General features: G+C 41.0%; 2 protein-coding genes across 3 annotated transcripts; both read right to left on the reverse strand.

Moving 5' to 3' along the window:
- Window positions 1–2,069: 2,069 nt before the first annotated feature.
- insig2 (insulin induced gene 2) lies at window positions 2,070–9,130 on the reverse strand. Of its 2 annotated transcripts, XM_008438640.3 has the most exons (7): window positions 8,955–9,130; window positions 7,415–7,569; window positions 4,744–4,916; window positions 4,309–4,433; window positions 3,390–3,556; window positions 3,163–3,262; window positions 2,070–2,481 (listed from the first exon to the last, which is right to left on the reverse strand). In XM_008438640.3, the coding sequence occupies exons 2-7, from the start codon at window positions 7,513–7,515 to the stop codon at window positions 2,440–2,442; spliced, it is 708 nt and encodes a 235-aa protein (XP_008436862.1). In that variant the 5' UTR covers window positions 7,516–7,569; window positions 8,955–9,130; the 3' UTR covers window positions 2,070–2,439. The 2 variants fall into 2 exon arrangements, with proteins under 2 accessions (XP_008436862.1, XP_081454528.1); XM_081598402.1 differs by lacking the exons at window positions 7,415–7,569; window positions 8,955–9,130 and adding an exon at window positions 7,045–7,066.
- Window positions 9,131–22,401: 13,271 nt separating this feature from the next.
- On the reverse strand, window positions 22,402–25,381 carry LOC103482453 (U3 small nucleolar RNA-associated protein 14 homolog A). Its single transcript, XM_008438630.3, has one exon. The coding sequence runs from the start codon at window positions 25,119–25,121 to the stop codon at window positions 22,836–22,838; it is 2,286 nt and encodes a 761-aa protein (XP_008436852.2). The 5' UTR covers window positions 25,122–25,381; the 3' UTR covers window positions 22,402–22,835.
- Window positions 25,382–25,769: the final 388 nt, after the last annotated feature.

Raw genomic sequence — 25,769 nt, forward strand, 5'->3', positions numbered from 1 at the left:
GGGAAAATTTGACCCAAGCTATGACGAATCTCTCCAAAATCAGAGAAAGACAAACTTATCTTTTGCACTTGTTGTGTTTAATATAAACCGTGTGACTGCTGAACTGGAATGCACACCAAACGGCAAAGACAAGATAAAAAGCTGAGCTTAAAATGAGGATCTTGGAGAGAGGGTCTATATTTTATTTCAGTGGCTCTCCGCTGAGGCTTTGGAGAGACACTCGGGTAATATGTTGTGTTACAACTCAGTAGTCGTTCCCCCCAGCTGGAGCGATAACAGATTTCCTAATGGGAAACCATCAATCACAATCAGCCTTCTTTCCCCCATGTCTCCCTACTTCTAGCTTTGTGAGAGAGAGAAGTAATAGAGGTAATAATGGAGTTTGCCTCTTTAGCAACATCACCAGCAGAAGTATCACATTCTAGAATCACTTTTTCAATCAAAATATAGATGCCCAGCCCTGCCAGTTTGTTTTTTGATAAGAGCTGCTGTGTTGCTATAAGAAGCTGTTAAACAGTCTGAAGAAAGTCTTAAACTGCAATGGGAAAAGCTACTCTTAAATGGGATAGATGTGTTCAAAGTTTGGTGCCTAAAGTAGCTGTTTTTTGGGGGGGTTTTGTATTTCATTTCACTTCACAATGGCCTGTTAAATGTTTGATTCTATTAACTAGTTTTAAAAAAAACAACCTACATGTACACCATCAGTAATCACGAATAGAAAACTCAATGAAGACTACGACATGTTTGGAATTTTTTTAATCACTTGTATTCAGTCTCTTTACGATGTAGTGCAAGGGTACTCAAATATGTATCTTTAAAGGTGCAGTATGTAACTTTTTTATGTTCGCACTTGTTAAAAATTTCACTATATGCTGAAAGTAGATGATGAGTACGGAGCCCTCGAGGGGACATGGGGGAAATGTTTTCTTTTTACGTTACCTTGCAAAAACGTTTACGTTCCCTCACAATAATCTACTGATTAGTTCATGCAACATAATTGAACACTGTAAGCCTTTCTTACGGGCCGCCATACTTTCTGCTTTAATACAAGGTTATGTAAAGTTTTTCCATGAATGTTAATATCTCACTGTGAAATATCTGATGTTTTATATCTTTTTCTTTAGTATAGAAAGGTGCCACAAACCTATGCTATAAACAGAAACTTTCCGTAAGTAGGAAAGAAAAAAAAAATACATCCAAATCCAAGTCCAAATAGTTTAGACAGACCAAGTGGGTGCGGGAGTCATTTTTTTGCGGACCGATGAGGACGGTGTTGACCATCCAGGGTGTTTCTTTTCTAAGAAGTTCAATCAACATCAACTTAATTATTCGACTATTGAGAAAGAGGTCTTGGCTCTTATTTGGGCACTGCAGCACTTTGACGTGTATGTGGGTGGGGGTTCATTTCCTAATGTGGTGCATAATAACCCTTTGACCTTTCTGCACTCCTGGCTTACGGAGTCCAAATCAGTGCTTGATGCGATGGGCCTCATTTCTGCAACCTTGCAACCTTGAGTTTCGGCACATTCGAGGCACTGAAAATGTGCTTGCGGATGCATTGTCTCTTGCGCCATTGATGGACCAGACTAACAGGAAAAAAAAGTGGCTACAGAGGTTATATTTGGGATCCTCTGTTTAAAGGGGGGAGGTGTTACGGCTGCAGTGGGTCTCTGCCCTTTTTCCTTGCAGGGGTCTGGAGACAGGCCTACTGCAGGTGATATGTGTTGCCCTGATTGGTGCTTTGCTGCTTTAAAGCTGCCATGCATGAAGCAGTCAGGAGGCTTTTCCCTCCTCAGAAACCCATTTGGTTTGTCTTGTATCTTATGGTTGGGTTTTGTTAGGTTTGTTTTGCTTATGTCTGGTTAGCTATGGGTTTTGCATTAATCTATTTTGGTTTCTCATTTCAAGGTATTCCTTTTTCAGCTTTTATTTTAGTATAATTTAATAAATAAAATTTTCATTTAATCAGAAAATCCTGATTTTCTGATTAAATGTTACCTCCTTTAATGATACCCCACCAAACAAGCCTGGTGGACGTAACACCCATACAAAAATGAATAAGACATACGTCCATGTGTTTGAGGATTTATTTTAAACAGACTGCAAAGATTGTTACTGATGCATAAAGAAAAAGGAACCAATTTTGTTTTGGCACAATGCAGCCAAAGTTTGTGATGTGAAAAATGAATTGTTCTGTAGATAATCCCCTCTCAGTTAGATGCACAGACTGCACCACAGAGAAGGAAAAATAAGTTCTTGTCATGATCCACTTCATCCCAGGGAAGCAGAAACGTTTTAAAAAAACCTGAAGAGAGCGAATCAAAAATACTGTCTTCATCTGCAGAACACAGCCAGTCAAGAGTTCATGGGTTGCTTAACATTTCCTAACTGGTACATGCTGAATACATGTCATCTCAGATTTTTGATGAGACGGGAATCTCAGTCCAGATGGGTCTTCTCTTGCAGGAACTTGTATTCGTACTGGAAATAGCAGAAGAGCAGCAGTTATTGAAGGTCCAAACTCCTTTAGGCTTTTCCAAATGTGAAAAGAATCAAATTTGCTTTTTCAGTCAAAGCAACAATAATCCTCCTTTAAAAGGAAGAATCGCTCAGAAGTGCCTGAGAGCAAAACAAACAACAATATTTATCATTCAAGCAAAGTTTACTTTGTATAACTCTTCATGTTGTGCCAAGAAGAGTTATGGTACAGATGCAAATAGAAAATAGAGCAAAGTTGAGTCAAACAACTGCAGATACACTTTTTCTATGTGATGAATCTTAGTGAGGAGTCAATGTGAGTCATTAGGCCATAAAATTGCACTGGATTTGAAATAATACACAAAAAACATCAGCTATACAAAGATGTGGCATATTTAGTTCAATAAAAAAAACAGTGATGGTTAAAAGCCAAGGCCTTGATGGTTGTTTTTCCGTGTGAACCTCTTAAGTTGAGTTCACACAAATCTAACCTATAACTATGGACACCGGCAGAGAAACCACCTAAAAGCCCAGCTGGTGCAACTGCAGCCAAGTATTGACTTACAAAGGGCAAATATATACAACACTATTCAGATTTTTATTTGGATAAACTTTTTGAAAACAAAATTTTTCCGTCAAAGTTGCAATCGGGCCTCAAACAAAAATACTTTAGCCATTTCTTACCAAAGCAAGCTGTCGACCAATGTTTCCCATGGTAATGACTCCAGCAAAGAAGATGCAGGGAAGCCAAGAGCGAATGTAGAGGAAATCTGGATTAGTATACCTAGGCAGAGGATCGGCATACGGCAGTCAGCTTTAAACTGTATTTCTCATTGAATAACTAAATGGGAAAATATGAAAAAGTGATTTTCAGTTCAAAATAAATAAAAATCTATATAGAAGCGGCTTACTGAAACACTCCATTGTAAACCAGGATCTGAGTGGTAAGTGTGGCCAGTAAGGCAATGCTGATTCCCAAACCGAAGCCACTGCGGGAGCGGTCGAACGTCCACCACAAACCAATGGAGAGTGCTGCTAGGGTCAGAGACAACTGGACGTTGTTTGCAAAGTCTACTTTCTGACCAAAGGGGTCAAAGAAATAAACGGACCTTAAGAGAAATTCACACATTGGTGCTGTACACCTCCTGGAAGGATCCAGGTTTTTGCCTGCCATGTAACAAGTTGTTTAGGATGAACTGTGTTCGCTTGATAAAAACAGGACCACAGGATGCATTTACTGTAGGGAGGTGATGGATTCTATTTAAATGTCTGAACTGTAAACTGGTTTATTGAATTATGACGAGAACAAGAAATGTTATGCAACTTGCACAGTTGATGCAATGAAGTGAATCTTTGGAGGAGGAAGATTTTGTAGAACTTAAAATGAAAACTAAACCAGGAACTAGAGGTAGTGTGGCATGAAAACAAACTCACTGCTTCCCAACAACTGCTTAGCATGCCTTCAACTACTGTGACATGCCAGTGGAACCAGTCACACAGGTTAAGTACAGTGGGTCACATGATGTCCTTAATTAGATAAACCCAGACAGAACTGCTGGAATTAACTGGGAATCCACAGACAAACACAAATGATAATGAATGGGTACATGAGCTAGCAAACAGGAATTCATTCGGTGAGATGTTCATCTTCGAAGAACAGCGACAGCACGCTTGATGTGGCACAAAGAGTATCTCAAATACACTCGTTCTTACACATGACAAAATTTAGGAAAAAGGCATAAATTTTATTTAATCTGAAAACTGATACTAACATTTTGCATATTTTAAACACTTTAACAGCCACAATAAACAACAGATAAAAAAGGATACAGCACTGGCATGGTTGATGCCAACAAATACAGCCACACATCGCATCACACTCGACCACTCCCGCTTGAACTTGTGAGGTTCACCGAGTCTTCTGTCGATGCAGGGATACAGCACTCCAATCATGGCTGTGGAGGACAAAACAACACAGAATGCTGGAAACTAGGCAGAAATGAAGCAACAGTGGTGATGAAGTTCTGCTTCAATTCAGACAGGATTTATGGAGGTCAGGCAGTTTTTTGTGCGCCAGCTTCCCAGAAGTCAGTCACTGCTCCTTCAGCAATGGGCAAATACAGAGCAATAAACACACTAATTTGGGATTACTTAATCCTGAAGGCACTGCAAAATTATTAGTGAGTTTGGATGACGCACACCTGAAGAGACAGTTATAATAATGTTGTGGTTGTGCTTATAACATATTTATCCACTTCTACACACCTGAGGCAATGCCACAGCTGGGTGGCACCCACCAGACGGATGAGAAGATACTACTGATGACATCTGGAGGGAAAAGTGTCACATTTCTCTGCACCTGAAGAAGGTTTAGCACCAGAGCCAGGAAGACTCCCACAGAGAACAGCATTCCCCCTCGGATTAAAAGGTTGGTGGTTCTGAAAGGCAAAAAACACGAGTAAGAAGACTCGGTACACATTTCCTCTGAGAATTGCTAAAGTATGTAACAGCAGTGTTAGGAAAGTACACGATGCACTGCAGTACATAACTGGTCAATTCAGTTCAGTTGATTTATATAGCAACAATTCACAACAAATGTTGTCACAAAAAATCTTTTAAATTCAGTCACATACATTCCAATTGATCCTAATGTCAAATTAGGATGTATGTGTTAAGTTAATTAAACTGCTAATTAACTTGGCACTAACTGGTCTGCAGTTAGGGGTTGTAGAAACAAGAAAAATAATAAATCACCTTCTCTTTCGTGATACAAACTGATTTGAGCATTTGGGACTAAATGCTGATTTCAATGTACACTTTTATGACAACCAGACCGCCTTGATCTGGATAATTCTAGTTTTCGCTACCTGCTTCATTATTTTTACCAAGATGTTTTAAACTATCCCATCTAATTTCTTTGACTCCGTTTGCATAAATAAACATTGCTTTTGTTACTGCTCTGTTCTGGAGGGAGGGAGAAGAAAAGCAGCAAAGTAGAAAGCAGGGGAAACACTAATAGCTTAGTAAAACACGACTGGACTCAATAATCCGTCAATAGCAGTCAGTCACTGCACGTTTTTCTCAGAAAATATGACAACAAGATGTTTTCCTTTGGTGTGCGAGTACTAAACATGTATTTATATAACAGAAACTGACATGTCATTGCACAAATGACAGTCAAACATAATTTATGGGGGAATTTTCTTTTCTGCCATAATTCGAACACACACATGGTCAGTCTGAAACCAGGACTTCATGTCTTTCTTCTCAAACCTTGTAATGCTTGAACTCCAAACTTCCCTCTCTTTCAAATATTCACTGTGCTTGCTCAAACTTTTCTCTGCTCAGATCAAATCTCTGCTTGCAAACCTCTCTGCTCGCCAAACATTTTCTACTTGCGCTTGGAACAGTAAAGTACCGTCACCTGGCAACCCCTCAGCCAATAGAATGCAAGTGTGCTTGTTTCCTTCTTGTGGTTGTGCCTGTGTGGCTATGTATCTGTCTAGATCAGGAGTGTCAAACTCCAGTCCTCAAGGGCCACTGTCCTGCAGTTTTTAGATGTGCCACAGATACAAAACACTGGAATGAAATGGCTTAATTACCTCCTCCTTGTGTAGATCAGTTCTCCAGAGTCCTGCTAAGTACCTAATTATTCAATTCAGGTTTGGTGCAGCAGAGGCACATCTAAAAGTTGTAGGACTGGAGTTTGACATTTGTGGTCTAGATAGAGAGATATCTGTCTATCGTATATCAATGTAGGAACAATCAAGATAGATAGATATTAATAGAAAATCCATAAAACTGATAAAAATCAACAGCCATCCTTTGTCCTGACTCTTCAAAGTGTAACTAACTTCTGAAAGTTAAACCCGGCCCATGGCAAATTTGGAAAAATTCCAGCAAATCAGGAGGAGTCAAGAGTCACGGCTGAGTGGGGATGAGCAGAGGGATGGTTGGGCGTGTGATCAGGACAAAAAAAGCACTGTTGTCAACTAATCCACTTTGTTGCTATGTTTAGCGATTTTTCAGACTCCGCTAGTGACTTCTTTATTTATTTATCTTTTAAAACAATAACTAATAATAAACTTAGCAACTCTTATTCTGTGCTGTGTATGCATTTATATTGTGTAAAAAATGGATAGAGGGAGGAAAGAGTTGGTTCTAAGCTTCTGGCTTGTTTATGTCGTCATAGCAACGACTGACAACCAACATAGCAACTGTCATGACAGCTGCTGGGTACAAACACCAACATTGGACATGGAGAGAATTTTCATCAATACAACATGTTGTTGGAGACTTTTATAGCAATAGTGCTCTGCAGCTCGACTGAACCCGTTTGCCCTGAGCGGGCAGCAAAAGCAGCTATTAGCAGCTATTAGCTTCTCCTGCTTCCTCAGCACTGCAGCCAGTCTGACAGTCATCCACTCAACACCAAACAGTCAGAGCAGACCCATTTCACTCTGTGTCCACATTGCAAATAAATCACATATTTAAAGCCGAGTAACGCTATCAATCAATGTTCGCCAGTTGCCATGGCAACCCTTGTGAATTCAAATTTTGACTCACCATCAGGCAGAGGTAAGGGGGGTTGGGCCGCTGACACACCCACTAGAAGGAAACAAACGCACTTACATTCTATTGGCTGAGAGGTTGCCAGGCGACGGTACTTTTCTGTTTCAAGCGCGAGTAGAAAATGTTTGGCGAGCGAGCAGAGAGGTTTGCAAGCGGAGATTTGATCTGAGCAGAGACAAGTTTTGAGAGCAAGGAGAAAAGTTTGAGAAAGCACAGTGAATATTTGAAAGGAAGCGGAAGTTTGGAGTACAAGCATTACAAGGTTTGAGAAGAAAGACAGGAAGTCCTGGTTTCAGACTGAAAAGGTGTGCTCTCAAATTATGGCAGAAAATTTCCCCCATTATCAAGATAGTCAAAAGCAAACCTGTTGGTGATAAATGACACATAGGGTCCCCGGCTATTGTGCTGTCTCTCTGACCGCCGACGCTGGTCACTGTTGCTCATCGTAGTCAGTGTTGCACACATTCGGAACAGGAAGTATCGTTCTCCACCATGACTGAGTCCAGAAGCCTCATCTGGCTGCACAGAAAAAGAATCCGACCCATTGGCACAAATCATTTTTGACAATTGTTTGACATAAAACTATTGACAACTTTATTTTCTGTCTTAGCGTTAATAGCTGCAAGTTATTTGAATGGCCATACATTAACTTCACTCATCAGAGAAGGCAAGATACAATTCCTTATACCACATTGTGAGTTTTGCAGTCAGCAATTTACCAGTTGGGCAACAAAGATTTCCTGAACTTCGCTGTTGTGTCTCTCTCGGGTCACAACTGTTGTGTTGACAGCAGGATATCAACAAGTCATTTGTTAAGATAGTTGCTTGACTCAGGTCGTTGAAGAATGTGCGAATGAAAGCACTGGATTTATCAGAGATCATATTTGTTTTTTCCCCCAAAATAGCTGACATTTTCTTGAGAAAAAAATCAGGGCTACTTTAGATTTTTTCAATATATAATATATATATATATGTTGCTATATATATATTGCATGTACTATATGTATTATTTAATTTCCCTTTGAGATTAATAAAGTATTTTGAATTTGAATTAAATATATTGATGGTCACTCTACAACCCAGCTGCCTATAGTCCCCAAAAAAATCCCACTGAAATTCTTGACAAGCGGAGACACAGATGTGACATGCTGTTGGCGACATGGGCAACCACCCAGGGCGGCATCTTGTGGGAGCAGCATGATCTGAATTTTGTAACTGTTTTCAGCTGTAGGCAAGTACTGAGCAAATACACACTCATTCCATAAATTAGAATATGACTAAAAAGGTCATTTTTTAGCAATTCCATCACCAAGTGAAATACGTTATAGACAACTGACAGTTACACATCCTTACATCTCTTAGTATGTTTAAAACCTCCTAAAAAGTTTTTATTTTCAATAAGTGCTATTAATCTGACAAGCCTCATCAGGATGTATATCCTAGGTTATTGGTTAAGAATGCATGGCATTCATATTTAGGTTTTGGCCTTGTTCTTAGCACTAAAAAAAGAAAAGGCCTTCCAGTAATTGTGGGTGCATCAGCCGCCCGCCCCCCCTCCACTCCACCGGCTGCTCTTCGTCCCCACCAACTTGCAACACAAATAGATACACCCTGGTTATAGAAGTCGGACGCTACTGGGTGAGAAGCCTGTGAGCAAACAAAAGCTAAGAGGCGGAGAAGTTCCGAGACACAGCCACGTCCTGCTCGGTGTGTGTCAGACAGAAACATGGCATTTCTTGCTAAAAACAACAAACAAAACCACTAAGAACACAATGTCACGTGTGTTGTGATAATAAGCCAGATAATGCTGAACGAAATGGACTAAATACAGTTCACCTAGCTACTGGAGGCAATTTAACATCACCAGTCAAAGCAAACTGGATTAAATCAAACTTAACTCTTACCTTATCCTGCACCGGAAGACCTGTCACCGCCGCAGCACATTGTTGGGGATTTTATAAAGACTCACGTCCTTACAAAAACAAACAAAAAGGCTGAGACCACCAACCAGTTTTTAAGATTTCTCCTTCGCTCTTCACTCCGGCTACTTCCGGTTGATCAGCCTCGACGTCCATGACGCAACTACGTTATGCAAAGCAGACGAGAAGGAGCTCGCTGTATGGCAGGCAGTTTTAACATAAATTCGGCTTTACCGCCCTTACATTCCAGATATCCCCAATTGTTTTCGGACTAGACGTTTTAGTAATTTAAGATATCTCTAATTATATTTCGACTATACAGAATGCCTACTTGACATATGTCTAATTACTTCCTGACTAGTAGAAATGACGTCAGTTGTATATTTACACACAATGTGATCTTGTCTGTTTATACTTGACTGTTGTGTTCCTCTGTGTCTATTATGAGGGGTGTGGTTCGGTTCTCCAGCTCTGCCTAACTTTCTTCTTTTGTTCAGGGTCCTCCAGGAGGACCATTATAAATATAAAGTTATTCATTTCCTCTTCCCTTTTATTTGTTCCACTGGGAAGAGGCAAGTTTTATAATCCATTACAATCCATTTATTTATATTGTTCAAATGTTTATTTTTCCTTTTGTATTAATGGTAGGTGTTTGAATATTTTCACTTGAGTTGTTATTACACCTTTATAACATGTGATACTAAATGCTTGGTTGTGTTATGAGCATGATGTGCACTGCATGCTAGCACTACTATTTTGTATATATCGCGCTGGATAACTGAAGCACATGCTATGTACTATTGCTAATATCTCCCTATTGTCAGGTTAACCAGACTTGATGTCTTGTGGTTTGTTTGTCCAATCACCAATTAACGCACACAACACAGAAGTCCACTGGTCACACACAGTCAAAACGTCCCTGACTTACATAGGACTTTGGAAGTCCAAATGAAGTGATGAGTACATTATTGCAAGAGAACGCAAAATAAATTTCCCCCGTGTCCCTTAAAGGGCTCCGTAATTTACAAAGGGTGAAGTGAAACATGTTTAAATGCGAGTCGTGATGTATTTGGATAGAGGAAGTATTTTATTTTGAAGAATGCTTAACAGGATCTAGTTCTGTCTTTGTCACTTTCTTGCCTTCTGTTGATGTCGGTTGCTAAGATACGAACAGCCGTTATCAGCTGTCAGCTGTCGCCGTTTTCTGCTCAATAAAAACCGAACAGAAATGTTCACCAAACACACCTGAGCCTCCTTCGTGATTGAAGAAGCTTTCACTCCGTAGCAGCTTAGTTTGGGGCCAGCCCTGATGTTAGGGAATATTGTATTGAGATAGTTATTTGACTAGATTTATTGCTCAACCTGATTCATCATGTATTCAAATATTAAAAGTGTGTGTCTATCTGCCTTTGCCAGCACAGAAAGAATATTATGCTTATTCAAACCGAACACTTAGTTTTCTTGCCTGCCTAGAACCTGTTTTGGTTGTCCCTCCATCAACAGTCTCAAGGGACAATCACTTAACCCCTGTAATTAGGAGGATCACGGAAGCCTTGTAAGGGGGGAGAGGACGGGGATGGGGATCATGCAGGTTTTTCAATTAGTAGTCAATGCCATCTTTGAGGGTTCTGATATAGGCAGGGATACAATATATCATCACTTCCCTCCCTGATCTCTGGGGGTCTCTTCATTATCAGGCCATTGTCACCTCTGTCAGTGTAAATGTGAAAGATGGGGTGTGGATTGGATGTGGATGATGATAGAGGGGTGGAGTCAGGTCTTGGCTGAAAATGTAATCTTCAGTGGACCACTCTAAAATAATAGGCCTTGTGACCTCTGAGGTCTATAATAACACCAGACCCCTCTCTGTATCCTCCGTCTGCTAATCCCCAGACAGTTCTGATGGTGAAGAGATCCTTCAGTAAGAGTACTGAAGGCAGAAACATGAAACGGGAGCAATAGAGGAAAATGGCTGCAGCTCATTTGTTCCACTACATTTCTCGAACCGTTTGGAATTTTGAAGCCCTTGAAAGTTACATTTTTTAAGCTTTAGGAGAGATTACATTAAGGACAAGAGTAAAATAATTTTTATTATAGTTTAGGAAAACACTTCAAATTAAAATACAGATTGTTTACAACATAGTTCTATTTTGCATAATGCAAACTGCAGTACAAATGCTGCACACAATTGTGTGACATTTTGTCCGTTATGCACCTGTGCATAAAATGCCTCCTCTTCACTGCTGCATTGTCTCTTTAGCAGCTTGGGGAATAGTCAAGTTTGTACCAACAAGCTGACTGAAGGCAGAACAGAGATGTAAGATGTAGAGCGCAGGTATCTCCCCAGTGCCAGCATACTGATTCATCACAACAATGGAACATGCAGGAAGCACACTGTGGCATCGCAGGTGTCTGATTAATGGACCCAAGTTACAACGGAAAGTCAAATGATACTTGGTGAGTTCGCATGTGGGTTTAATGACATTTTGAAACCAAAAACAGAAACGACCATTCTAGTTCAGAAGAGGAATCATACAGGAAAATAAAGAATGCAAAACCCTCTGTTCCTTTTGATGTAGGGGGAAGTGCTAGGGGTCTGAAACAAAATCAATATCACTGCACAACTGTTTGGGACTAGGAGAGGAAAATGCAAATGAACCATTGCTGCCAGCAGGAAACCTATGGCAGCATGTGTGTGGCATACATAATGATCACGACAAAAGAGGGTATATCCCTTGTGAGTAAGTCTGCACAACAATGATTACAGGCTGGTGAATGTGTCCACCACTAGACAAGAGGCTGCACTTCTGATGCAAATCAAAGCTGCTACATCCTCAAATAAATCCATTCTTCCCAGACATGAAATTAATGTGTTCCAGCAGCTAATTTATAATTAACCACACCGATTCTTAGAGCAAGTAGAGCCTAGCTCTAGAGCACCATCTGCTGGGCTCACGCTGATACAATGGAACCATCCCCTTTTAAAGAAATCATCCATCAAACCAAGATGTTTATGTTAACAGATGAACTCTGGTGAATTTAATTTACACAGAAAAATTAAATGCCCTGAATTTTTGCAAGATGGATCATATGGACACAAACTGAACCAGGGCTCTGAGATGGACTGGCGACCTGTCTAGGATGACCCCGCCTCTTGCCAGTTGACTGCTGGAGATGGACACGGACACCCCTTTTAACCCTACTAGAGATAAGCGTGTTAGAAAATGGATGGTTGGATGGATGGAAGGAAATTGCACCAGGTTCAGCTGGAAGTTGTCTACCCTGTTTAATAAGCCTATGAATACCAAACAGCTGACTCAGTCGGCAGCATTGCTGCCTTGCAACAAGATCCTGGGTTCATATCCCAGTCTGGCGTTATCAGTATTGGGCTTTGCATTTTCTCCCTGCACATGCATGGGTTTCTCTGGATCCCACAGTTCTGCTAGGTTGATTGTTCTCTAAATTACCTTTTGGTGTGAGTGTGTAAATGCATGAGGCAGCACCTAAGCCCTCCCACCTCAGCGACCCGGCAATGACAAGCACTGTATGGAAGACACAGAAGATGGGAGGATAGGTGAAATCCCGTTTTTACCATCCCCACCCCAAATTCAATCCCTTCATATCACCGCCTTTTTTATTTCCATTCCAAAGAAATGTACAAGACGGAGAGATCAGGCCCAGATCAGCTCATCTGCACACACAGTACAGGTTAATGGGAGGGATGCGAGAGGGAGCTCAGGCTGCTGCTGATTCGTCAACCAGTGACATGCAGCTTCTCCGCAGTCGAATCTGTCACTGTTAATCAGGAGCAATCTCTGAACAGCCAGCAAGGACTATCAGAGAGGTGAGCCCATTGTTTTTCAGAATGAAACAGATGATAAATCATTTGTACATAATTAGTGTTCGGCAAGGTTACAACTGACACGTATTTTCATCTTAATTATGGGGGAAATTTGTTCCATTAATTTAATTTGGCGTGCTTGAGTAGCTCTGAGCCTAACCAAGTTAATCTTCCTCCTGTCAGGGTGGAAATGGACTCAGGCCTGGGATTACACAAGAAAATGGGCTCTTTCATTCTTCTCACATACCAACACACACACACACATGCACACACATCCAAGACAGCTAAAAGATCAATCTGCGTCCTTGAATCTTATCTGGAGTGTGCAGAAAAGAAGGCAGTGGTAATGTGGGCATTACAGTTTCTCACCATCTCTGGATGTAATACAGCACTGAGTGGCTACAAGAAAGACAAGGGAGCCAGTGCTAGATGTTGAATTCTATTTTGCACAACATTAGACTTTATTAGGTTGAGTAACAGAGAAAAATATCTATTTTGTCATGACACCTACTGATGGATCTTAAAAATTTTACATGGGAGTGGAGTAGCAAGAAGTCTACGTGTGGTGGATATACTTGGCCTCCTTTGAGATGTGAAAAAAAAAACCTGTATATACATAGGGCCAACAAAATCAAAATACAAAAGCTCAGAAAGGGTAGGGTGTTCTTCTTCCTGTTGATTTTGTATTGGTGGTCAGCAAAAGATGTTTAGTAGCACTACCTATTGGTATGGACTGTGGTTCAAAGGGTGCTGTGACGTCTTTACACTTATATGTTAAGTATAATTTGCATGATAAGTGGCTGATTTACAATTATATGTCAACCAAAATTTACATGATGATTATTATTAATTGAATTGAACATGATTGTATATAATTACAAAAGGTGAAGTGAAACATATTTAAGTGTGATTTATTTGGATAGAGGAAGTCTTTTATTTTGAAGAATGCTTAACAGGATCTGGTTCTGTCTTTTGTCACTGTCTTGCTTCTGTTGATTTTAGTTGCTAGGTAACGAACAGCTGTTGCCGTTATCAGCATGGGCCGTTTTCTCCTCAATAAAAACTGAACAGAAATGTTCAGTAAAAGACATCCGAGCCCTGTCTTGATTGAAGAAGCTTTCTCTCCGTAACATAGGGACTTATAATATATATATCCATCCTTTTTCTTGCACCCTTTTTCCCTCGGTGGGGTCGGGGGGGTGCTGGTGCCCATCTCCAGCCAACGTTTCGGGCGAGAGGTGGGGTACACCCTGGACAGGTCGCCAGTCTGTCGCAGGGCAACACAGAGACACACAGGACACACAACCATGCACACACACACTCACACCTAGGGACAATTTGGAGAGGCCAATTAACCTGACAGTCATGTTTTGGACTGTGGGAGGAAACCGGAGTACCCGGAGAAAACCCACGCATGCACAGCGAGAACATGCAAACTCCATGCAGAAAGACCCCAGGCTGGGAATCGAACCCAGAACCTTCACTATATGTGAAGGTACCATATATATATATATATACAGTGGTGGAGAAAGTACTCAAAAAATTTACTTAAGTAAAAGTACAAATACACAGACAAAAATGTACTCAAGTAAAAGTCAAAGTACCACATTAACATTTTACTTAAGTAAAAGTAAAAAAGTACTGGTTTTTAAAAATACTTAAGTATTAAAAGTAAAAGTACTTGCTAATGCATTGCCTAATCACTAATATCATTAAGTGTATTGATCATATGATCATATGCCACAGATAAAGCATGTTTTTATTGAGTTTACTCTGTAACATAGGTTAGACTTAGATATGTGATTCTATGCATCATAATTTCAGGGATGGAAACATCTCGTCTCCTGTCCTAACATAACATGAACTTCACTTTTTTTGCCACACATTTATTTTGAAAGAAATCCAACTGGCAGAGGAGGACCTGGAACCAAGGAGCCTCATAGCAGAGTTGTAGTCTAGACCACTGAACCCAAGACCAAATCAAAACCAGCACCCCGCGCTACATGACAATAAAATTAAGTGCACCTATCAAAACTGCTTCTCAAATTGATCTGAAAGATTCACTTTCCCACCTAGATATTAAATACTTAGAGCTGAAATAAATTTAACCAGTATCAATTCAAACTCTTCTTCATTCTGTTTTGCTTTCATCTCTGTGCCACAATACACAGGTCTCCTGCCATCCCTAAAGAACTAACACCCTGGGCGGTTGCCCATATTGCTAATGTCAGAAATAATAATTGTCTGCACCATTAAACATAGCAATTAACAACGCTCAACTATGAACACTGTCCAAGGCCCAATAAGCAAGAAGTAACCAAGCAGGAGGAGCACCGTGACTGTTCTCATCCTCCCTCCTGCTGCAACGTCTGCCACCATGACAGGTGACGAAAACAAAGAGCAATGAGCATGCTCTGCGTTCCTACGTTCTTGTTTTATTTATTCGCCAATTAAATATAAAGATATTTTAATGAAATGAAATAGCTACTGCAGTGTACGCAGAGCATTACAAGAACAAAGAACGGCTCTCAGTGAGGCTTTAGCACTATAGGACTTGGTCAAGATCCGTCCAGAAGAATCGGATCGTCCATGAATGTCATATTACAATATTGCACTTTGGTCACAGCGTTGTCCCATATCTGCGACATGTCAGTCATCGCAGATGCAACATGTGTCTCAGTCAATACAGCTAGCTTTGCTAGAATCACGTCCACGGAGCTTACCTTTCTTTAAGCTTTCCTTCCAAGTGACGTTAAAAATTGGACGAAGTCCCACCGTCTCTGAAAGCGAAGCGCTGCTGATTTTACATGTCGCCATATCTTATGATTTATGCAGCGCTATTATAGTACTGACGCTCAGAGGAAACCACTGCGCATGTCTTGGAGCTCCGCGTGCGAGTAAAGGTGGAGCCGATGGGTGACAACAGACACTAAGTCACGTTATTGCTGGGATTTTACGGCGCCACCTTAAATCCCTGAACTTCACATTTTAACGGAAAAAAAAAGCGCAATGCGACTTGGATGTAACGAGTAACGCGACAGTTTTGTAGAAATGTAGTGAAGTAGAAAGTACAGATACTTACTGTAAAATGTAGTGGAGTAAAAGTAGAAAGTATCCATTATTAAATCTACTTAAGTAAAGTACAGATACACGAAAATTGTACTTAAGTACAGTAACGACGTACTTGTACTTCGTTACTTCCCACCACTGTATATATATATATATATATATATATATATATATATATATATATATATATATATATATATATATATATATATATATATATATATATATAGTGAAGATTCCTGCACACCTCAACATCCCGGAATAGCACAGTCTGACCCAAACTCTTGCCCGAGTTGTTCTTGAAATCTGCCTTTGAAATACAATCATGAAGCCCTTTTATACCCAAGACTCCTGAATGACGCAAGACAAGAACTTCTAAGTTTTGGACCTCAATAAAATGATGTATAAGTGCAGGGCTGGATCCTGTTGTTTCTTATGTTTCGTAAAATAGTCACAGCATTAAATTGTCTGCGAAAATGCATAAAAATAAATATAATAAGTCACAGACTGTTCCTAGCACTGTGCAATTATTAATACATTAATAATCCTAATAAATTTCCGTAATTGTAATTAAAAATTATAGTGGAAAAAGGCTTCAGAACATTTATACCACAGCAGGTATGGAAAACCACAAAAGCAAAAATTAAATCATATACAAATCCTTTAATCTCTTCATGTAAAATAAAAATTATAATGTTTTATTTAAATATTTATGCCAGCTTGAGTCATGCAGAGCTGAGCTGATCATTTCCATAGCAACGATCAGAAGCAAGGCGTTGCACCAGAAGTCCAGTGAGCTCACTGATGAGGTCATAGGTGACATTATGTACATCACAGTAGATCAAAGAAGTTCTAATGCTTGAATGCTGGAATCTCTAAGCATCAGTCAGGATCCAGACATTTCTACATTTCTTGGAGTTTCACAATTGTGTAAAGCAACAATGTTCAGTTTTGCGACAGCGCTTGTTCCCCTGATATTCCCGGTTGGTTGGGGCATCGGATATGCCGTGACCACCGGGATGAAGAAAGTGTGCGATCGTTTTTTTCCAGGTAAGGATGGCAACGAAGAAAACGATCAGAATGAAGAGGACGATCTGTTTTGGAATGGATTTCCATCCAATTCCAAAGAACGAACCGACCCGGCTGGGGAGGTTTGTTCGCTGGATGTTGGGACCTCGGACTCCATCTCGTCCTCTGAACGAGACAGTACAGAGGACGATGGTACTGTCTCTGGACAAACCGACCCGGCTGGGGAGGTTTGTTCAGAAACGATGGTACAACGTGAGGGTGAGACTGCAGTCGCAGAAAAATCTAACCCGGCTGGGGAAGATTGGTCTGCGGCTGATCTCGCAGCCAAAGCTGTGGCTGAAGTGACAGCCAAAGCTTTGGTTTCGCTGGTCCCATCCTTACAGGAGAGTAGTCCTCTGAAAGCCACTTTCTCAGGGTCCTTTGAAATACAACGTTTCCCGGACGGGGATCGTTGTATTTCAGAACACAACAGAGTTGCTTGTTTGTCCGAAAAACCAGCTCTAAATGTAAATGTCTCTGTTGCTGTCGAGGTTTCCTGTTCCCCTGACGTTAATGCAGTGGATGGCGTTGGCTCAGATCTGCCAGATGTAGGGACGACATCTGCAGGACCAGGACAAGAGGAGGAGAACTTCAAGTTCTCCAATGAGCTCCAGAACAGCTGGGTGAACGCTGCCTTCCAGAGCGTCCTAAACTTGAGCGTCACCAAGCGGTGTCTCGCTCAGGAAAGGGTTTTTCTGGAGGCATCGTCCATCCCCTGCTGTGGGAGTCTCCTCCTCTCAGCTGTCCGCCAGCCCGGCAAGCATTTTAGTCAGGAAGACCTTTCCCCAGTTCTGATGGAGCTGAGGGAGAAGAAGCTGCCATCAGGCGGGGGAAAGGATTTCGACACAAAAAGTTTGCTGGAGTCTGTGCTGGTCTGGCTGGATTCGTTTGGCGGCGACACAGATAGAGAGTTGTATGACAACGACTCCTGCTCTAACTGTGGAGCCACTTCCCTCAGGCTCCTGAACGACGGCGCCCTCATTTCACTTCCACCAGTATTATTTTCAACCAGTATTTCTATACTGCTTGAATACTGGTTGGATTTGGCGTGCAAACGCCGTTGTTCAGGCTGCGGGTCACCCTGGCAGAAGAAACACTGTCTGACCGATAACAAGGTCCTGGTGTTTTTTCTGCATAGGTTTACCAGGGAATACCGAACAAAAGCCACTCAGACCATCGATGTGCCTGCAGAATGTGGGACGGAGACGTACCACCTGTCCTCCGTCATCTGTGGGGATCCAAAGCAGACAGACATTTACTGTTACTTAATGAAGGGAGAACGAACCGTGAAGGCAGACAACGAGCATGTCTTCACTGCAGACAGCGACTGCAGTGAAGACATGCTCAACAACGGTTTCATTTACATTTACGAAAAGAAGTGATCAGACACCAGAAGTTAGTTTCTCCAGCCCCTCCTCTGGAAGAAGACAAAGGGCCCTTTGGAAAGGAGCTACAAATATTAACATCGGAAGAAGAAAAGAATCCTAGAAGATCCAATTAGTAATCATTTTGAGCTGGAGAAATCTGACTGGGACCAAACATGTCTCTGATTTAAATTTATGGGACAAAATGTAAAAAGATTTGACAGGTTTCTCTCCGGGCACTCCGGCTTCCTGCCACAGTCTGAAATCTCCACTGAAATGATCCAGTAGGCCAGGGGTCACCAACTCCAGTCCTCAAGGGCTACCTACCATCCTGCAACCTTTAGATTCACCTCTGCTCCAAAATGTCTGAATTTCCTCACCAGCATTCATTCATCTCTGCAATAGGCTGGAAATGAGCAGCTTATTTGATCCAGGTGTGTTTGAGCAGAGACACATGTAAAAGTTGCAGGACGATAGATAGATAGATAGATAGATAGATAGATAGATAGATAGATAGATAGATAGATAGATAGATAGATAGATAGATAGATAGATAGATAGATAGATAGATAGATAGATAGATAGATAGATAGATAGATAGATAGATAGATAGATAGATAGATAGATAGATAGATATGAAGTACCAAAACCGACATAATAAGAAATAAAAAAATTAAATATATAAAATAAAATAAAAAATAAATTTTATATATATATATATATAAATTTTTGATAAGAAATAAAAGAAAAACATATAAATAGAATTATATATATATATATCTATATCTATATCTATATATATATATATATATATATATATATATATATATATATATATATATATATATATATATATATATATATATATATCCGACATAAGACATAATAAGACAGTAATAAATAAAATAAATATATAAATAAAAGAATAAATATATATGTAGCTTTTCCTTTTCCTTACACTTGAGTTTCCATCAAGGAAAATTGATATTTTGCTTTGCCTTTTTTTGCTTCTCCCCTTTCTGCTGCTTCGTTATGTTAATGAGGAGAGTTGCCTTCTATGTCTACTATTGGCCAATGGAGTTTTGGAACCAACGCCACTGCGTCAGACAATGTCTATGCATAACGATGCAGCAGAAAAACAGCAAACGGAAAAACAGCAAGCAGAAATACTGCGAGCAGAAAATGGAGAAGCAATAAAAGGCAAAGCAAAATATATTTTTTTCTTGACGGAAACTCATGTGTAAAGAAAAGGAAAAACTAAATATATTTTTATGCTTTTATTTCTTATCAAAATATATAGTTATGCTTTTAATTTTTATCAAAATATTATCCTTTTATTTATATACTTATTATTTTATTTCTTAATTTCTTATTATGTCCTCCATATGAGTTGAAGTACACACACACACACACACACACACACACACACATATATATATATATATATATATATATATATATATATATATATATATATATATATATATATATATATATATATAATTTTTTCAAATATCTGATTCGTTTTCCTTTTTTTAAGTTAAATTCTGGTATTACAAATACTATTACTATTATTTCAATCGTTTTTGATGCATCTGTACTCATAGCCACAGTCAGTTACATTAAGCCATTTCCTCTTATCTGCCAGTAAATGAGTTGAAGTTCAGGTGTGCAGGAGTGTAACAGGAGTTCTGCTCGACTGCAATGCGCCCTCCGGTGGCAGCCTGAAACCTGGACCAGGATGAAGGAAGAAAACCACACAGGCAGAACAACAAAAAATAAACATAATTTTAAGAATTGCTATCACAAAATTAAAAATAGTGAAGCAGCTGGTCCTCAACCAGATTGCTTCGTCCCCAAGCCCAAGCCTTCCTATTACCTCTGAATCCGTGCTAATCCCAAATTAGTTAGAGTCCAAGACTGTGCCAGTTTTGGCCCCAAGCTGAAAGCCTCTCTTTTAGCTCTGATTCCAAATACCAGAAGTTTTAATCCCAAATTGCCTGCCTACAGTCCTTGTTTGCTCAAAGTACCTCTGCAGGGGGAGAAAAACACACACACGTCTGTAAGATGCAATATTTCTCATTTATTTACAGGAATTACAGTATACATAAACTGGCGCAAAGTCTGTTAATTCCTCAAATGGGGGATCGGTTTACAGTCTATTGGCAAATCACAAACAGTTGTGTCTCAGAAGACTCAACATGTCAATTAACACATCGGTCAGATGTTAGCTGACAGTCTAACATCAAAGACATTGATCTGGCCACCTATGGACTGGAAGACGATAGATGTCATTACCATTTGACTGTGGAGTGAGAAAGCAGGAAAACTTGTGTGAAACCAACAAAACAACATTCTCTAATAATGCACAGTACTTTTTACTTTTACTTGAGTAATATCATGAAGTATAGAAGTATCGCTACTTTTACTTGAGTAAAATTTCTGGTTACTCTACCCACTGTGTCGCTTTAGTGAGTGAAGAACAAACACATTTTAAGCAAAAATGCGCCAGTCACAAGGCCTATTTTTAAGTGAGACTTTTAATTATACACAAGCTTTGTTGTTATTTTCTATCTGCTGAGCCTGTTGTGCTGTGATATTGAAAGACACAATGACGCAGGACGATCACTACACCTTTCAGGGACCTACATTTTTATTCACATCAAAACATTTTTATTTTCAATGCTAAGAGAGGCTTTTGGACAAACAAGAGATTTTTTTAGAAGTCTGTTTTTTAAGGACATACAATTTGGAGGGAAAAGCTGGGGACAGATGTTCCTCTTTTCCCCACACAGAGACACCCTGTTGTCACATGCATAAAGCAATGAAAACCCAGCTTGATCGCAGCTTTCATCTGCTCGAATGTATCTAATGTTGGAGTCAGTGAAGCTCTGAAAGCTAGTTCTCATTTCATTCCTCAAAGCTTTACAAAGGTTTAGTAATTGTTCTGGAGAAGTGGTTCAGCAGAGAGTAATGTGGAGAATGACATGATTTTCAATGGAATCCTCTATTGTCTCTTGAGCATTCAGGTTGACAATCAGTACCTGAACAGATGAATAGTCTATTATTGAATCCTGTCCAGCTTAATAGAGTGTCTATCAAGTGTAATGGCTTTTCTTTTCAACACTCCTGTGTATTCTGAAAAATAGCTGTGAGCAGGAGAAAGGAAGGAAGTTTGACACTAAATCACAAAATGCTTCTTTTAGACACTTCAGCAGCAACCCTCCGTCCTTTTCATAGGAACTTTTAGTTAAGCCCCAAATTATACTTAATTAGATTATGATGATGGCAGGGAACTGTTCTAACCTCAAAGACTTGGAGCTAACCACCCAAATTAATAAAACTTTCCATGGAAACATGTAAAGATGGTCAGTAACTATAAGAAGGGTTTAGATGTCATTTTTAATATAAGTTCAGATAAGAACAGATAAATATTTTTAATCATGCAGTCACCCCTTTAACGTCTTTTTATTATCAGCATCATTATGTTGATGCTGATAACATAACAATGTCATCAGCATCGTGCAGGGGGCTGATAACCCCCTGCACAATGTTCTTTTTTTTCTCCAGGCACTTTTACCATGAGAAATGAGACTCATCAGGATTTGTGTTGTAACAACTGCATACAGCCTGTATAACACACTGCATTTGGAAAATTTTAATTCTAATTAGCCCCAATTAAAATCTTATCTTTGCACTGCTGTATTTTCTGGCTGTTCCAAGTAAAGCCCAGACTGTGGATTATTCACATTAAATATTTTTATAATAAAATCAGTGTATATTGAAGAATTGCTGCATTTTGCATTGAAATAAAAAGTTTGATCAAGCCCTCATGAATAAGGTTTACAGACAGAAATCAGCTTCAACTGATTACAATATACAATCCAGCTTCAACTGGATTGTATATCCAGTTGAAGCTGGATTCAACTGATCCCTAGATATTTATTTTATTAACTTTCTTGGCCTTTTTGCCATTTTGTTCATTCATATATTACATATATTGCCATGGCAACTATATTACATATTTATCTAATATCATTGCTGGTTTTACCTTTCTAAAATCTTAGATTACAGGAAACACGCCAAAGAATTGAGCATATTATATATTTTATTAAAAAAGCTTCACCAGTGTCACAATGCCTCATTCGATGCCCCCACCTTTTACACTAACCACACACTTTCCCACAATTTATCCAACAATAAGATAATTACGGAAAAGCAGCAGCAGCACAATCCAACATGATGCAAAAAGCAAACCAATTCCCAGAAAGCTGCATTCCACCATCTGTTCACAGACACACAAGGCATTGAAATTACATTTAATCTGCTTCATTATTCAGTTGATATATGATTGAACAGAAAAGGGAAAGCATTTCAGTTAGACTCATATTTCAAATCAGTCCCATTCTCTGCATTTTAAGGGGAATTTAATTTTTTTTTCTTTGACATACATGAACAAATTAGCTGGTCCAAAATTGTTCTAGTGAAAACTGCTGCCACGTTCTGCCCTGCATGGACTTCCACCTAGCTACTTTCTCTAGCAACCACCTTCTTGTTGTTGTTCTTCAGCAGTTCTTCCTCAGCCACGGGATCGATGATGGCCCCCAGCTGGGTGACCACTCTGGGTTTGGTGAGCTTTTTCACCGTTCGCTCCGTGTTCCAGGCACGGCCAAGCGGTGAGCGGATACAGCTCTCGAACTGTGCGTGGTTCTCGAAGGGGAACGGCAGGACATGAACCTGGTGGAGGCTGACGGAGGCGTTCCTCTTCTCAGAGATGATCACACTGGGAAGATGCTGGTCTTTCCTTGGTGGAGGAGGGGCACTCTTAACCCGAAACCTTCTGCGCTTTCTTTTTGGTGGCTTTAGACCCACGCCCCCCCAGTCCCCCCAGCCAGGCAGGGTGAGGTCTATCACCTTTGGCTTCCCTTCGTCCTCCTTCCTCCTTTTATCTTTAAGAAAGTCTGAGATTACATCATCTCCAGCAAAAGCTTCCTTAATCAGTCCTCTTTGGTCCATCTTAGCTTCTGGGTCCTCAGAGTCTGTGACAGTGGGAGTAAATGGAACTTTGATAAGCTTTGTCTCTTTAGTGAGAACTTCCTTCAGCTCTATTCCCTTCTTCTTTTTCCTTTTGCGTATGTGCTTCTCTTCAGAGGGAGGGGCTTCTGTAGCGGGAGGCTGACTGGGTTCAGCTGGCGGCTCTGGAGGGAGAAGCTCCACGTCCTCCACGGTCCTGATCCTCATCAGCGTCTCCTCCAGCGGAGCCGACCGTTCAGAGCAGTCGGCTGCTTTTGTCTCTCTTGGGACATTTTCTCTTCCTCTGGAGATGCTTGCGGACTCCACCACATAACAGCTGTCATCGCTGTCAGAAGCCTCCGACTCGACGGCTGCGTCCTCCATCACCACCTCTGGCAAAACACCTCCTGCTGCGTCAGACTCCTGAGCTTGATGCAGTTTCCTCCTACTGTTAAACTCTCTGAGGAGGGCTTCCTCTTCTGTTTCCCCAGCCTGACATTCCTCCTCTTCCTCACACACAGCCTGTGCTGCCTCAGTCAGAGTGTCACTCAGCTGCTGCTGCTGTGCTGGTTCTGCAGTAAGCTTGCCTTTCATCCACGGATTCGATGCATCTCGACCATCCACTGCATCGTTCGCAAAGTCAGGAAGCAAATCACCTGCCTCCTCCTCTTCCTCCTCCTCATCGTCGTCATCATCGTTGTTGTTGTTGAGTGGAGTAATCAACTTTTGAGTGAGCTCTTTGTTCATCTCCAGCTGCTGCTGCATGGCTTTGCGAGCCTCTTCGTCATATTTGGCCATGATGGCCTTTGACTTGGCCCACTTGCTGCTGTTCTGGTGTTTCAGTGACATCCTCTCCTGCATCCTGGCCAGCTCCATCTTATTCAGCTCCTCCAGGGCAACTGCTGGATTCAGCTTCACCATCTCGTCAAAGTGCTTCAGGAAGTCCTTCCGCTTGGCCTTGTTCTGCACTTTGTGATACTTCTTGCTTTTGATTTTTCTCTCTCTCCGAGCCTTGGCCTCATAATAGGACTGCAGGGCCCGGGCTTTTTGCAGCTCAGCACGGCGGATCTTGGCCTCCTCCAGGCTCATGGCCTTTACTGACGCCTCTTCAGCAGGGGTCAGAACGGGGTCAGTAAGGGGCTGCTTGTTGGCAGACAGCAGAGCAAAGATCTCCTGCTCCAGTGGAGTCCGAGCCTTCCAGCCCACCACCAGTTTCTCTACAGGTTTGGGCCCGGCCCGGTCCCGGTTCAGAGGGAACCGCAGCTGTTCGGCCCTCTGGTTCTGGGTGATAAAGCCGTCCCAGCGGCTGACCTCTGAGGCTGCCTTCTGGAAAGCCATGTCCCTCTGGATCCTCTCAGTCTCTTGTTTGCTCAGAGGAGATTCGATGGTTTTCTCAGAGTGCTGCAGATTCTTTAACTGCTTTCTACTTTTAGCTGGGACAGCGGAGGTCTTTTCTAAGCTCCCGATCAGATCCGACAGCTGGACCTTAGCGGGACCACCGTCAGGGTTCACAGAGAACTCGGACATGTGTCCGGCCGCCTCGGACCTCTCCCCCAGCGCCTTCTTCCTCTTCCCACCCAGAGACCTGATCGCCTCCAGCAATTTTTGCCGTTTTCGTTCATCCTCTCCCTCGTCCTCCTCGCCGCTCATGGTTTCTTCCTCTGCTCTATCCATACCGCCTTGTTCTTCTTCTTCCTCTTCATACACCGGCTGTTGATGCCCCTCGCTGACGACAGGAACACCGCAGCTCACCTTTAACTTCTTTTTAATACTTTTTTTCTTGGAGACTTTCGCCATGCTGAAGACCGCACTGAGCTCAATCTCACATGTGCCCCAAACACAAACGCTGTCGCAAAGCCTGGTCGTAACAAGAGCAGGAGTGTCGCAAAAATGTTTCCGTCTCTTTGTAAACTTTCCTCCCTTTGGGTTTTCTAAAGACTCTTTCCACGAAGGAACTTCTCGCGCCTACAGGCCACAACATCAGATGGGTGATGTAGAAATAATTTCTTTTACTCAGATGAAATTATGTCGGAATCATTCAACTGTTTGTGGAAAGCTTCTTCTTCTTCTTTTGAATTTTATTGGCGGCTGGCAACCAACTTAAGGTGCATTTACCGCCACCTACCAGACTGGAGTGTGGTCATTGTTTGTAGAAAGCTTCTTTATGTGATCAGATTTAAAGGGCGCACTCTTTCACTGCTACTGCAGAAAACGAAGTGGGCTACAGGAACAGTAAAGTATTTTAAAAAAATACTTGGCATACAAGTTAAGCTATATCGACCAACTTAGAAATGACAGTGTAAGTCAAATTTCCTTCTCTGTTAAAATAAACGATGCAGCCTATCACACTTGCGTGAGCTGCTGCCCTCTGGGGGCGTCATATGGCAAGTTATCTTCGGATAGATGGATGGATGGATTTTAAACAGTAGTGCTTTGATCACAGTT

This window comes from Poecilia reticulata, chromosome 2 (assembly GCF_904066995.2).
Source record: "Poecilia reticulata chromosome 2, P_reticulata-male-v2, whole genome shotgun sequence".
In the NCBI taxonomy this organism is placed as follows: Eukaryota; Metazoa; Chordata; class Actinopteri; order Cyprinodontiformes; family Poeciliidae; genus Poecilia; species Poecilia reticulata.

Excerpts from the sequence above, each read along its gene's own strand:
- insig2 (XM_008438640.3), bottom strand. The coding sequence starts at position 7,515 with ATGTGTGCAACACTGACTACGATGAGCAACAGTGACCAGCGTCGGCGG. Across the intron at positions 4,917-7,414 it reads GTGTCATTTATCACCAACAG|AACCACCAACCTTTTAATCC; the intron begins GTTTGCTTTTGA and ends TTTGCCTTTCAG. Across the intron at positions 2,482-3,162 it reads TTGGTCGACAGCTTGCTTTG|TACGAATACAAGTTCCTGCA; the intron begins GTAAGAAATGGC and ends TGCTATTTCCAG.
- LOC103482453 (XM_008438630.3), bottom strand. The coding sequence starts at position 25,121 with ATGGCGAAAGTCTCCAAGAAAAAAAGTATTAAAAAGAAGTTAAAGGTG.